Source organism: Ascaphus truei, chromosome 3 (assembly GCF_040206685.1).
Source record: "Ascaphus truei isolate aAscTru1 chromosome 3, aAscTru1.hap1, whole genome shotgun sequence".
NCBI classification, from domain to species: domain Eukaryota; kingdom Metazoa; phylum Chordata; class Amphibia; order Anura; family Ascaphidae; genus Ascaphus; species Ascaphus truei.
The window spans coordinates 26,047,321-26,062,671 of NC_134485.1; the positions used below are offsets into that span (position 1 = coordinate 26,047,321).

General features: G+C 42.1%; 1 protein-coding gene across 2 annotated transcripts in view; it reads right to left on the reverse strand.

Moving 5' to 3' along the window:
• Positions 1-3,913: 3,913 nt before the first annotated feature.
• The window catches only part of CLIC6 (chloride intracellular channel 6), a 56,512-nt gene continuing 45,074 nt past the window's right edge, over positions 3,914-15,351 (reverse strand). Inside the window, exons 1-6 of one of the 2 annotated variants that reach the window (XM_075593813.1) lie at positions 12,621-12,638; positions 12,095-12,204; positions 11,549-11,674; positions 10,479-10,585; positions 8,330-8,511; positions 3,914-4,765 (exon numbers count right to left, since the gene is read on the reverse strand). In XM_075593813.1, the coding sequence (XP_075449928.1) occupies positions 4,604-4,765; positions 8,330-8,511; positions 10,479-10,585; positions 11,549-11,674; positions 12,095-12,150 (633 nt within the window). In that variant the 5' untranslated portion in view covers positions 12,151-12,204; positions 12,621-12,638 and the 3' untranslated portion in view covers positions 3,914-4,603. Of the gene's footprint in view, positions 4,766-8,329; positions 8,512-10,478; positions 10,586-11,548; positions 11,675-12,094; positions 12,205-12,620; positions 12,639-15,351 lie in introns of those variants that run through there. The other variant, XM_075593811.1, reaches the window with a different exon arrangement.

Sequence of the window (15,351 nt, forward strand, 5' to 3'; positions counted from 1 at the left end):
GCGACGAGGAAATCTTCCGGTTGAAGACTTCTCATTTTAATGACTAGTGATAGTAACTGTTTTGTTCTAAATGTGAAAAATGTAAATATGTTTTATTTAAAAAGTCACAAACCCAATAAAAACAACTTTTATACAAACATCATTTTATTCACAATACTCCCGAAATGCACTTTTCCCCGTTATATAATGATAGACAAAAAGACTTGTTAACGAGTTTTGCTTTTCCTTTTGTTAATAGCAGGGTGTTTGATTTGTTCTTTTTACTTTTTAGTGTATTTGTTAAAAAATGTAACATACTTGGACTCCGGCAAGTGTGATAATGTCATTTACTGCAGAAGGGACCTGCAGCACGGTGCGATGCATTGCAATTATCGCAAGCACTGACGATTGCTGTGTGATGTACAGTGAGAACAGAGATTAACCTGATCTACTAAGGACTCAGTGCTGTATACAGTGCATTGGTTAAAGTAACATTTATTTAGTACACCCCCCCAATAATTTGACTACGGACCCGACTGCTAGTTCACATAATCAGGGGGAGCCTGGTTCAATTCCTGGTGTCTGCTCTTTGTGACCTTGGGCAAGTCACTTTATTACTCTTTAACTACTCTTTGATAAAGCGCCCTGAGCGTGAAACATGTCAGAGTGTTTGTCAGGATTTTGTTCCTATGTTCTTATAACCTAATGAATCTTTTAAAGAATTTCCTGTGTCCCATGCTGCATCGGGGGGGCTGTGCTTCGGTTCCTATTTTGGACTTTGTTCACTTTATTATCTCCCTGTGCCTCAGGCACCAAAAATATAGATTGTAGGCTCATCTGGGCAGGAACTGTGTCCAGTGTCGGATTTAAAAATAATGGCGCCCTTATGAACTTACTTGGTGCCGGCCTCCTCTTCCAGCACTGCGCCGTCCCATTGCCATGGCAACGTTAGGCCGTGTGACGTTACGTTGCCGACCGCGCATGCACGATCGACACTTGCAGGCTGCGCATGCGCGTCTGGCAAGCGGCGATCGCGCATGCGAGGGCGGCAAACAGCGATTCCGCATGCGCACGAGCGGCCGGCATGAGCCCAAAGTTTGCCTGTTTAAGCCCAGGCCTATCGGGCCTAATGGGAAATCTGCCACTGACTGTGTCTGTAACGTACTGCGCGCTATACTGTAATTGTGAAGCGCTTTGCGTCCGATTGGGAGAAAGGCGCTATATGAAACAATGTTATTATTACGGGAAAGGCCCAGGAGACTGACAATCAATCAGTAAGGGGTTTTAGTTCACTTGTACAAGCTGGTCCTAAATTCTAGAACAAGTACCAAATGTAACCAGCAATATTAACCGTAATATATTAAATATATAACACAGTATAGTCCTTGTGCTGTGAGATGCGAAAGCACCGCAATGGACTGCAGAAAATTACGTCTGAAAATGTCTCTTTGGTCATTGGAACGATGCTAATAAAATTAATTTGTAAACACTTTCTTCTAGTGTTGTATTACTTACAATAAGTTTGGGATTTCCTCTGGAAGAGGACGCACCACTACAAACGGGACATCACCCATTGGTTATCCATTTTTTATTGGAACTATATGCCTTCTCATAAGAGAGAGCTTATTAATTGGGTGACTTTGCTTTCAGCGCTTTTATATTTTGTATTGTGTTCACTTCCCGTATCCGTTTTTTTTTCAAGGCACCGAGTGATTTGGGGAATGTCACCAGCCATGTGCACAATTCACAAATTATAATGGGATACTTTATATTCTGCACCGATTCCTGTCTTGTTACATCGCAAAATATAAAATGCAGATTAAAAATAAATGTAAATCCCTCGAACAGATCAAATGTTAAACTTCATGTACAGTACTAGTTTCCTATATATGCAAAGAGGACTCCTCCATTCCTAAATTATACACAGACAATACATGTCGAGTCTCCAGGCTGAAAAAAATTGTCAAAACTACTGTACAGTAGGTTTCTCAAAAGAAACATGGAAATGAAAGCAAAAGGGATTTTTTTTTCACCTTTTCCCTAGTTCAGCAGGGAAACTGTAATAAATCCCCCCTATTGAGGGCTATGGTGCAAAATCTATGCATCATACGCTTAACTACAATACACCTCATACATATCGACCTTGACCCTTGTAGACGCACCAGAACACCTTCCTACGGTCTCTGTACGTTCTTCCTAGTTAATTATTAGATTGTAAGCTCTTGGGACAGGGGATTCTTTTCCTAAATGTTACTTTTTTTGTCGGAAGCGCTTCTGCCCATTATGCGTTAGTTGTATTATTTGTTATTTATATGATTATGTCACGTGTATTACTGCTGTTAAGCGCTATGCATATTAATGGCGCTATATAAATAAAGATACACACACACACCCACACCCACACACACACACACACCCACACCCACACACATACATACACACCCACACATACATACACACCCACACACCCACACACATACACACACATTTTGTCCCCCATGTGCATCAGCGATTTGTGCAGTGTCTAAAGTAAGAGTTAGATCAGGGGTTGCCAACTCAGGCCTCGAGGTCAACGACTGAGTCCCTGATTGAGCCACGTGTGCTGAAGCGGAGATATCCTTCAAACCTGACCTGTTGCTGGGCCGCGAGGACCGGAGTTGGTTTCCTGCCGTAGGGGATTCATCAAGCTCTAATAACGGGTTTCGGAGCTTGCTTGGTGTTAACTAACATTCAAGTCAATGGCAGTCGATCGAGCTCTGATATGAGATTCAGGGCAGAGAAGAAATGGGGCGGAGAGTGGAGGGGAAAAAAAGAGATAAAGAACAAGTAGGATACAATGCACAGCGCCGATCGGAAATAGTTTTTTGTAGGTGTAACGGGTGTTCGTGTCTGGTCTGACCCACCCAATCTCACATTGGCCCCTGTGGTCTATCCAGCCCCGTTACATGTCTGTGTATGGTGGTGCACCTGTAGGCAACAGGACTCCTGAGTCTCCCGCTTGATGGTATTGGGGGATGTCAAGTCAAGACAGGTATCTGAGGTAGTGGGTGACAAGTCCTACTTACATCATGTGCAGCGCCTCCACCTCATCGGGATCTATGCATATGCAGGTAGATTGTCCTGATGAGGAACTCCTTCTTGGTGGTGAGGCCCCAGGAGAGTAATTGCAAACTCACACCAGGGGATTCTCTTTGCACAAGTCATCTTTATTGTACCAGAGGTGGGCGAGCTGCCCTTCGCAGTAAATCGTCTCAGCCGCACATTCTCCGTGATTCCCTTCAAAAGGTACGCCCTCCCAATGGAGTGGGATTCCCTCTCCCCGTAGGGAGATCACCCCTGTGCCAGGTCCCTGGACACAGTTGGCCTTAGCTAACTTAAAGATTAGTTGGTACCACTAGTTACGACACTAGGGGGCACCGTACACTTGTGACTTCAACCTTCCATTTCTACGCACGCACACACTAACTTTAGGCAGTGTAGTGCCTTATATACCTCAGGAGGCAGGCACATCTCTGAGGTCACTAACAATGGACTCAGAACATGTAGCCACTCCCATCCATACATAGGGCACCTCACCAGGGTGTGAGGGCAAACCTCCATAATTACTGCTGGCACTCCTGTAACTTACCAGGTCTTGCTGCCAGCAGGAGAGATGACAGTAGGCATTGTTAAGCATGACTACATAGGGTTAGGAAGAGATTTTTGACAGTCCTTGGAATATGTTTTACAGTCCTAAAAAAGATTGCTTATGCCTCCTTTGATACACATACACTATGTCTCACGTTACTGATCTGCAGTTGAAAAGTGGCCTCATTCCTTATCAGGCAAAGAGAAGCATCAATAAATGTTTTAGTCATCGATTTAAAAAAAAAATGTATCTGTTAGAAAATCATTGGGCAACAAATTTCTTTTTTTTTTTTAAATTCAATTATTTAATTATAAATCTTTAAGGCATGTCAAAAGAAAATACACACAGAGGTACCATCATTTTTTTTTTTTTTTTTTTTTTTTAAGCCACCGCATGTAACATTAGTGATTGCAAACGGCAACTTGAATCCCTAAAATAGACTAATTTTTCTGGTCATGCGGTGAGACCTACGAGAACTTGCATAGGAAAGTATTTCTACAGAGCCCGCCTGCAGTGGCAAAGGAGGTAACACATGGACAAGCAAAACAGCAGATGCACTGAATTATGTGTCTGAGGTCTGCGTAACACATTGAACATAAACTGCATTCATTGCTTAAACCAGCTGTGCTCAACTCCAGTCCTCAAGAACCTCCAACAGGTCAGTTTTCAGGATATCCTTGCTTCAGCACAGGTGGCTCAATCAGGTGTGCTGAAGCAGGGATATCCTTAAAACTTGACCTGCTGATGGCCCTTGAGGACTGGAGTTGGCCACTCCCTGTACTAGTTGCTACTCTTTCTAGGGGAGATTGGGTGCTCCTGGGACGTGCTAAATGGGATCTTTGGACGGCTGAGGAACGGAGGAAGACTTCTCCTCTTCCGATCCATCATCTGTGACGACGCCATCACGTGATCGCGAAGTGCCAGAGGGGCTGTGGCAAGAGACTGATATATAACCCCCCAATGTACCTATTTTGCATACAGGAGATCTTGATACAATTACTTCATTCTTTTGGCGACATCTAAATAAGCAAATTCTATCTCGGAATCGGCCGGGCATGTGTTGGTGAATTCATCTCTGGCGTACGCATTGTTTAGGTATCTCCAGATTCCAGTCATTTCAGCGGGGAATTCAAAATTTCGGTACTTTTTGGCTACAACCTTGAAAAGAGGCAAATGGGGAAAAAAAAGTAAGTTGCAGGTAGAGAAACCAAAAGGATATTTCAAAGCAATACATAACTAGTAATAACAGGTTGAAATAGCTATAAAAAAAACAGGGATACTGGGCCTCATTTTAAAATAAAATCTACAAATCTACATTACATACAGGGCTGTGGGGTTCCTCGAAGTGCAGGGGTCAGCCCCCATTAACGGGGCATTTAAAAAAAGGGCTGCTGGAGCCAGGATTGATCACGCACCCAGACAGCATGATCCTTGCCCAGCTGAGGGGCCCACGTGGCAGACAGAGGTAGTGTGGGGTATAGGGGATCAGGGACTGAGTGTTCCAGTGAAGCCTGCTAGTCAATTTAATAGCCCTTCTGGATACATATCCAGATATAAGATAAATAAAAAGGGGTGAGACAGGCTTCAAATAAAAGATATACAGAATCTTCGAGGCGTGACAAATGTGACACATGACACTTTAGACCCCTACATTTGTGAGCTATACGTGTAATATTGCTAAACTAAGAATCAAGGCACCATAATGCAGGGGTGAGCATTGCATTTTAAGAGTGTTGCATTTTAAAGTGGGCCTTTTTAAGTGAATAATGTAGTTAGACAGTAGTTGGACGAGGTGGACTGGAAGCTGGAACTTTCTGCAAACTCATCTACACAAGGCAACAAATGGTGATCTTATCTGACCACACTATTAGCCCATGCTTGTTAGCCTGCACAATTAATCCCCCCTGTACACTTTATTTACTGCAGCCTCTTCCAACACTTGACTGCACACAACTGCCTCTCCCATCCCCCCCACCCAAATACTTCTGCATACCTTGAACAGACCCTAGCATTGCAAATGCAGCAAAACATTTTGCCAAGGAGAAAGGCCCACCTCTGCTATTTACTCTGCACACACTCGGCTCACAACAGCTTCATGCAAAGTTACCTACTTTTGTGATCATGAACTTGCTACTTATTTCAACTCTGTCCTTTTTTGTGACCACATGGAAATGTTACTCTATCTATCCATTACAAACGCCTCCCTCCTGGCCCACACCCAATATCAACATACACCCTGGATTACTCAAAAGCCTTGTATTATGTATTGCATGTTGGTGGAGAACTCTGAAAACCAGCACACTGACCACTACTCATTCCAATGGCAAACATCACAAATTTACAACTTGCAAACAACTACTCAATTGTCTATTTATACAGTTACTCTCTTTAGCAGGTAATATTGAATGTAACCCAGGCTCTCACTTTTCAACTCTGTCCCATACACCTAAGAATACCACTTTCAAATTCCAAAAAGGTCTATCTGTCGCCCATATTAATATCCAGAGCCTGCTGACCAAACTGGAAAACTAAGGGCATGGTGCCTTCTGCATAAACCCATAGTCATCATTCTCACAGGATCATGGCTAACTCCTAAAACCCTCAATGCAACTATCGCTATTCCGGGATACTATATTTCTAGGAAAGATAGGTCAAACAGAGGAGGAAGGGTGTTATTTTATATTGCAGACACCTTACAATTTATGCTCCTAAATTGCCCCCCAAGCCTACCCTCTTTTGAAATCCTAGCTGGCAAAATCTGCCTCCCCTTTTTTAAGCCCGTTCTTATTGCTGGCATTTACCCTCCCTCCCCCACCCCCCCTAAAGCCCCACTACAACCCCTGGCTGATATCACCCAGTTTCTTGGCTCAATTAACTCTCTGAATGAGAAGAGTGAGCTGCTAGTTCTTGGAGATTTCAACTACTGTACAATTGGCTCGACCCTAAAAACAAAAAAATCCAGATACTGTACAACTCAAGTTACTTAACCTAACACAACTAATTCCCCAACTTACACGGACAAACATGAAATCTCACAACCATTCCTTGCTATACTGGATTCTCTCCACTAGTCCCAGCAGAATCCAATCCTCTGGCATCCTACTTTTCAGTGACCATGTAATAGTGTACTGTGTAAGGAAAATTAAACCACCCCAATCAAGCCCTAAAGTTCTCCTCACTAGAACGTTTAGAAACTTTAACCCACAACAGTTTCTGGCTGATCTTACCAGCTACCCTTGGTACAGAATCGACTTAATTTCTGACCCCGATTCCGCACCCGACTATTTCCAATTTAGAGTTCTTAAAACTCTGTGACACCCATGCTCCACTACACAGAATAAGTGTACAGGGGTCCCACCTTCCATGGGTAACAACCAACATTAGGGATGGGTTGTGGAAAAGCTACAAAGTAACTGGCACTACAAAGGATCTTAATAACTACAGATGCCTGCGGAATATGTGCAAAGGCAAACAAGACACATAAAAGCACAATATTACTCTGACAATCTTTATCAGAATACATCAAATCCAACTAACTTCTGGAAGGTTATCATCAATATATCCCAGCCTTCTAGCCATCAATGTAATATCATTAAGGAGGATATTACTCTGGCAAATCCCACTGACATTGCAAATGCATTTTATGAATACTTTGTGGGTGTGCTACTAACTTATTAGCGAAACACAACCCGAAACACATACATGAACCTAATTTTGGGAGTTTGGGAACCTCATTTGGGACACTGTCCACAATTTTCAATTTGTCCTAGTACCTGAAGAGGAGATTACACCAGCGCTCCTCAAATTAAAACTAAGCAGCCAATGTGGACCTGACCTAATGCAATCGAAGTTCCTACGACTTGATGCCCCAGCCTTTTCCAAACCGCTTTCTTCCCTAATCAACTCTATCCTGTCTGCAGGCCATATCCCTAAGATCTGGAAAATTGCCAGAGTTGTCCCAATCTTCAAAAGTGGGGACAACTGCAGGCCAATCGCTCTTCTCCCAAAAATATGCAAAGTCATGGGAAAATGTGTTCACTCCCAATTAAGCGATTACTAGACCAAGACAAATTTCCCTAGCCAATTCTGGCTTTCGCCTAAACACTCCACGGTAACTACCCTCTTAAAAGTTTGCAATGAGATCCAGTTTAGAAGTATCTCTGGAAGCAATGGGTCCCTGGAGATTAAATTAACGGGGTTAAGCTCCGGAGATCCCCTGCTTCAACCCTGTATATAAAAAATTACATTTGCCCAAACATCCTCCCCCGGGGACTGCCTTTTTTACTCATTATAGCCCTTAATCATTAAAATAATAATAACTTTATATCATATAGCCCTTTTCTCTCAATGGGACCCAAAGCGCTTCACAATTACAGTATAGTGCACGGTATGCAGCACATAGAAATGTTACAGACACGGTCCCTGCCCCGTGGAGCTTACAATCAATGATTTGATGTCTGAGGCACAGGGAGATAAAGTGACTTGCCCAAGGTCACAAGGAGCTCACAGCAGGAATTGAACCAGGCTCCCCTGATTCAAACTAATTGCTATTGTTTACAGTGTCGGTGCCTTTACTTCCTGAGCCGCTCCTTTTCCGAAGCAGCATTCCAGCATGCTGAATAACGGCCTATAGGGTATATTTACTCAAATCGATCCCATGATCTTTGACATTTTTATACTCTCCAATAAAATATCTACACCTTCTTTAGGACTAGGACGCACCTGAATAATATGGAGTTTTGGTAAGAGGTTACAATCAGCCAACGTCAGCTCATTGCCATCCAGGAACTTCCTGCTGGAACCAGTGTTGTCCTCTGTGCTATAGGCATCAATCTCCTCAGGCAGAGGTGAATTCAGGAAGTCATTCAGTTTCTTTAAGGACTTTAGCAAGGTTTTTTCTAAATCTATAGTGAAGGAAACAAATACAGAATTTCATGGTTAGCTTGCAGTAAAATTATTAACTCAACTTCTATCCACCAATACAGCAATAAACAAGTGAATATAAGCAGTAAATCTGGGTTATAGTATAGCAAATAAAAATATCACTTGTGAGCACATTCACATGTCTTAGGCCAGGTCCCCAGTGGCCGCTGCGGAGCGCACGCCACGCACAACAGCACAGTAATAGTACAGGCCCCATCTGTAACACTTAGTACACTCTCTATAGTACAGGCCCCATCTGTAACACTTAGTACACTCTCTATAGTACACGCAGTCTGTAACACTTCCGAATCTCCGCTGCTGGGCTGTCCGGTTCTTTAGGATGCTCTCTGTCTTCTCAGCCGATCTGCAGTCTCACGCACGCGAGACATGTGCAGGTCCCATCACACAGGTTACTCTCGCTCGAGCCCCACTCGTCCAGGCCGGCACAGATCTGCCTGCAACTGTCATGGCCGCCCCCTTTTAACAACTCCTCTCCCTCTTAGTCCCTCCTTCTTCACCAGCCTCTCTACTGGCTCATCACAGTCACATGTTCATTGGGGAGAAACCTGTTAGGGTTTGTCCCCGCATGCTTCTGCAGCGCCCGCTGTGGCGGACGCTGCAGAGACGAGAGCCCCCCCCTCAATGGCGCCGGGCCCGCTGCGAGGGGGGGCCGCAGCGCTGTGGCGAGAGTTTCTCCTGCTCTCAATAGAATTGAGAGCAGGACTCGCGACGGAGCGCTAGGCCACGCCCCCCGGCGGTTCAGCCAATGAGGGACAAACCTGCCGGGTGACGTAATAACAGCGCCCCCGTCACGCCCCCCCCCCCCCGGTCTCTCTTCCTGCAGCTCTCTGCAGACCGGGGAATCGGCTGCACGCGACGCCAGCCTCGCGGGCGCACGTGCAGCGGAGGTACTGGGGCCTTAGTCTTAGGGGGCCGTTTGTATGGGTTGCTTGCCATACACAGGGGGATATATATATATATGTGTGTGCATGTGAAATATATACACACATAAATATGACATACTGTATACCATATCAAAGTAAGAAGTTGATTTGTTATCTCTGAGTATTTGAGCTTTGATACTCATTTTTGGGGTTTTCCATACTGTTTACCACGACAGCATGCAATGTATGAAACAGAATTTTTTTTTAAAGGACAGGGGCCATTTTTCTATTCTTCAAATGTGCACCAATAATGAATTCGTTCAATGCAGTATAACATATATCAAGGGCTCCAATCAACTGGTACTTAGGGGTTTATTTGCCAAAGTTTGCTAGCTGCAAAACTGGGGCGAAGCCATTGGATGTAGCACTGTACTGTATTTATTAAAGAATAATAATCCCAGCAATAGAAGGTTTGCCCCAATTTTGCTGCCAGACGACTTTAGCAAATAACCCCCTTAGTAAAGGGCACAATTTGGTCAGCCTTCAAACGTCGTTGTTTCATGTGACAAACCACGAAACGGGTGATGTGACAATATATATTCCATTTTATATTGATGAACTGCACCGTCAAATAAGTGTGTTATTTTAGATATGATGCCTATTGTTCGCCAGGAACCGTGTCATTTTAATACCCTAGTAAAAGGGAGACAAAATTATGCATTGATCTAGAATTTGATGCATCCTAATATAATATTCCTAATATAACATGTGCACCTTTTAACTGCTCTCTAAATACTCCTATTGTTATTCTGCAAATCCCAAGCGGACACATAACAAGAAAAGGTACAGCAAAATGCCTTTATACGTTGACCCTAAAAATGTACGATGAAAACGATACTTTGTGTCAGCCAAGCTTCAATATTGCCCTTTATATGTCCTCCCAATTGGATTTTCTTTCTGTTTGTACACGTAACAGCGCTCAGAGATATGGCCCATTGTATGTAGTATGAGATACCAATATATTTTGAATAAAAGGAGTGAATCGAGATCTAAATCGTACTTACTTTCATGTAGATCTTTTCTTGGGTTTTTAATGTAGGCTGAGAATTTTGCAAACACATCATTTCCTGCTGAATTAGACTCGGGGTGCTTTGTTCCAAGTTTGGGATACCTTCCAAAAATATTAAACATAAACAGAACTGTATTTGGTGGACTACAGATGATACCAAAGAAATATAATCCATAAGTGATATATTAAGTGCATATGTAATTTGCATGTATCAAACTGAAATACGTATACAATTTAAAAATAAATAAGTCGTTAACTTATAATGCATTTCCCTGAACCAAAATGCTTACGGCCCATGGGGTGGATTAACTAAATTCTCATACTGAGTATCAGAGGTGGATCTATGTTAAATGCCATTGACTTGAATGATAGTCACCATCGATCCAGCTCTGATATCCATTATTAGAGCACCGTGTATTCTCCCTTATGTTGGGACATGGTGCACCGGCTATTTTTGGAGACTAATGGACGGTGCTGGGATACACAGTATGTGTTGGTACTGTACATGATGCAAAGTGGTTTTGGAGAGGGTCGTAAAGCCCTGATTTAAAGCTACTGAAAAATGTGTCATCAAGTAAGCGGGTTCTCAAAAGGGACTGGATGGTGAGGGTGGAAGATGCTTCGTGGACATGGAATTCCACAGGTACAGGATAGTAAGAGAGACAAGGTCCAAGCATAAGAGGGTAGTAGAGAATAGATACAGGTGCAGTAGAAAAGTGACAGCGTGGAGCAGACTAGAAGAAGCACAAAGAGATTTAGATAACAGACCAGTGCTAAGAGGCTAATGTGTGTAATAACATTGATACTGTAGTAAGGAGAACTACTTGTCCATGTTATTATGGACATTTTAATAGGAAGCAGACTTCTTTCTTTGATAAATCTGATTCTGCTTTGTTATTCTTTATTCGCATGCCCCAAAATGTAGTTTAAAAAAAAAAAAAAAATCAGTTGCTTTTTCGTTTTGCCTCACTATTGACCCAGTTGTGCAGTAAAGGCGTTCATTTAATTAACCCTGTTAATTAACACCACCAATTCAACCTCGTCAAAGATAGATTAGTAAAATACCTTGGCACTGTTAACCTTTCTTCCAGGAACTCTTCAATTTTATTTACATCTGTTTTCACTTCTCCATCAAACGTCATAAAAGGGGGGTTTGTCCCCGGTGCCAGGTTTTGCAGATCTGCGGGTTTCCTACATACATATTGAACAACACACAGAGTTACAAAAACATATTTTTATGTCTGATTTACGACATGCCTGAAACTTTGCATCTATCAAACTGATTATGTGAGGATCAATTATCCTAGAGGGAGAAGGAGTGGCTCAGTGAGTAAAGACACTGACTGGCACTAAGTTTGAAGCAGAGGAGCCTGGTTCAATTCCTGGCGTCAGCTCCTTGTGACCTTGGGCAAGTCACTTCCTGTGCCTCAGCCACAAAAAAATATATAGATTGTAAGCCCCATGGGGCAGGGACGTGTGCCTGCAAAATGTCTCTGTAAAGCGCTACGTAAAACTCAAAATGAAGAACATGCTATTATTATTTACCGCATGTTACCATTTTGACAAATTGATTCAATGAAACAGTTGTCGAATTAACTACTTTATATTTACCTCTTTAGATCCACTGTGGTGACATTAAATATGAGACCTTTCAGCCAAAGGATCATAAATAAACGTTGAGAAAAGGGGCAGTTTCCAATGTTTTCACCATCGCTGCCAGCCTGAAATAGACACAAACAGATGCTCAGAGAAAAAAGTTGGTTTCCAAGGATTTTTTTTTTTAGTATACAGATATTAATCTATCACAGTTGCAATAACTAAAGAAACTTCCCTTTATTTGTGACTTACCCAACATTGCTGTGTGTGCACGCACGAAATAGAGAAGCCAAGACGTGTTTCAGTTTCTCAGTCAGCTTATTATACTCAATGAGTCATAAACAACAAGTATGCATGTTCATCTAAAGGTGCAGTCCCACCGCGGACCAAAATGAGACCACATTGTACTCGTTTAAGGTTTAAAATCTTTAGTTACAACATTTTTGCATGATGTCACTGCATGTTCAACAGGACCTGCTCTCAACATTACTTTTACACATTGCTGTACCCCTTTTACTTTGTATCTGAAACATATACATACAGTTATATGATTCTATGGTCATCTTGTGATGAATGGTCCGTACGGGACAGGAAACGTTGCATTCTTCACTGCTCTTTAATAAATGGAAGAGACTGCACTAAAACTCGTGAGCAGAGCTCCTCATTTCCCTGCTTTATTGCTTTTTCATTTTGGGAATTAGTCATGTTGTTTCCATGGTTTACAGTTTTTCTTTCGAACGATAACAGAGAATTCCCCACGATCATCGGGTTCTGTGTGAGGATTATTATGACGTCTCGGAAGAATAGTTCTAACAGGTTGAAAACATTCAGGCGTTCTGCTTCTTTTGCCAGAATCAGTTTGTTTTAAAAGCAACCAGCCCAAAAAAAAATACACCTTTCTGTTACAATCCAGGCCCCTGAATTCTCCAGAATAACATTCAATTTCACTTCAGCTGCAGCCTTTAGTTATTGTGGGGAGCTTTGCTAATTTTCTCTCTATAGCATTTCCCCCTTTGCGTGGTCTTACCGAATATATTCTCACCTCTTCCTTCTAAGAAGCTTATTCTATATTCACCCAAGCGACCAATTTCTTCCGAAAACAACCTGATTGTCCGCATAAGCAGATATATATATAAAAAAAAAGCTCATAACACCTCCTAGGATATGCTCCTACGAATGAAGCCATATTGATGTGTGAAGTAAAACAACGGATTACATAGTTTCCCGTCTATCTAAACACAAAGAGATGACACAGCTCAATCATCCTAATCACACCACATTCCCTTCCACCACGGAGCCTTATTGCTGGGTACATACATGTTTCAGTTGTTGCTCTAAACGCTTAAAGAGCAGTCCCCTCCGAAAATACAATTTTGTAAACCACTTCATATTGGATTTGGTTTCTTAAATCAAGTACAATCACTCATGGATAAAAATAAATGACGTTTTTCTTTATCATTGAAACCCTGCATTGGTTACTGCTATTCATTCAATTGGATTATTTTGCCCCAGGCATGTTTTGGCTGAATATAACACGCATATATCGCATTAGCAAACCATATAAAAAGGGGGGGGGGGGGGGGAAGGGCCTACAAGCTTGGCAAAGAACTCAGCACCCTGGGAAGAAGTTAGATCACCATTGCATTTAAACCTGGAGCTTACCTCCCCATTAATAATTTGCAGAGCTGTCTGAGACATGCAAGTGTGCTGACGTGGTATTTTTTATTTGCTGCACACAGTACAGTGAGGGCGTTTGTCACTTTTTTATTCACCATATCTTATTCCAGCTTCACATTGAAAAGCGATTAACCATTCTCACACTGATGAGACCCAAAGGGTCAAAAAAGCTGTCTGTGAGGAGGGTTATTGGCTCTGCACTTCATTAACCCAGGCTGTGCTGAAAAGCTGTGTAATGCGGCAGGTAAAAGCGCATAGTGATCCGCGTTAAAATGGACAAGAAGCAAAAGGTGACACACGGAGTGCTCATTCGCATGTCATTTCCCAGAATCCCTGGCTGCAGTGGAAGCATGCTATGCTGAGAGATAATGGGGAAAGGCAGGTTTGCAGACCTGTCTGAGACATGTGTCTGTGCTCACACGTGGTATTTTTATGTGTTGAACTGATAAACGACAGTTTTATATTTAGATGAAAAACATGTTTGTGCCTTCATCCATTCAGGACTTGCCATATTTACAACATACTGTACAATGATCTACACGTTCTCTGTGAGGTCATATTTGTTGTTTTGACTGAGAATTTGAGCCATACTAATAGTTTAATGATCACTCAAACCCTGATCACTAACAATCATTAAAACAACAATCCCGCCTACCCGATTATTTTTGTAACTGTATTTTTTTTCCCCCACATAATTTGAACTGGGGTACCGTCTGGAGCGGATCCCCGCTGTTTTTAGTTCAGGGGATCCCGTGGTCCCCAAGATACTTACCGGTTTAGTTGCTGGTATTTTCCGCCACTTTAGGGAAATCACGTCTTTACTGAGGCCCAATAGGAAGTCGCCACGTCATCGGGGGAGGGAAGGGAAAGTTGCAACTTCCTATTGGGTGGCCATTTAAATGTCCATGGAGGAACACGGGTAACTAAACCAGTAAGAATCTCATGAACTGGGGGCTCTCCGGGGCTACATGGCTCAGCACCGGAAGACCCCCGGTTCCAACGATGTAACAAAAATAAATGGTGGTTTTAGGTGAGATTGCTGTATTAGAGCAGATGATCCAATGTAGTTAAAAAAAAATTAAAAAAGCCAATTAAAGCTATTTTATCAAAGCCTGCAGCTACAAAACTGGAAGAAAAACAATATTGGATTTATCAAAGCCAAGAATCCCGCTGAAAGCGATGCTTTTCCTGCATCCGTTTTAAAGGGACTTAATTTAGAGGGTCAATTAAAAAAAAATCTACTTATTTGTGTAATTGGCTTCCAAGAAAAGATTAAATCGTCCATCACAACGGCCTTACTGTATTTCTGTCTTGTGAAAGATTAAAAAGGTATTGTTTGTTTTTTGGGAACACTGGATTCAAATATAATCAGCAACTTAATGTTTAGCTGTATAACTGATGATCTGATGATTGTTCACAATTATTTGGAAACAAAGGGCTTAGCGAACAATATTCAGAACTGATAAATGTGTTTTGGTGATAAGATCATTTGCCTGAACACTGTAAAATCTACCATGGAAATATTAAAAGTAAAAAAAAAAATATATATATATATATATATATATATATAAAATGTGTGTATGTGTCAATCCGCT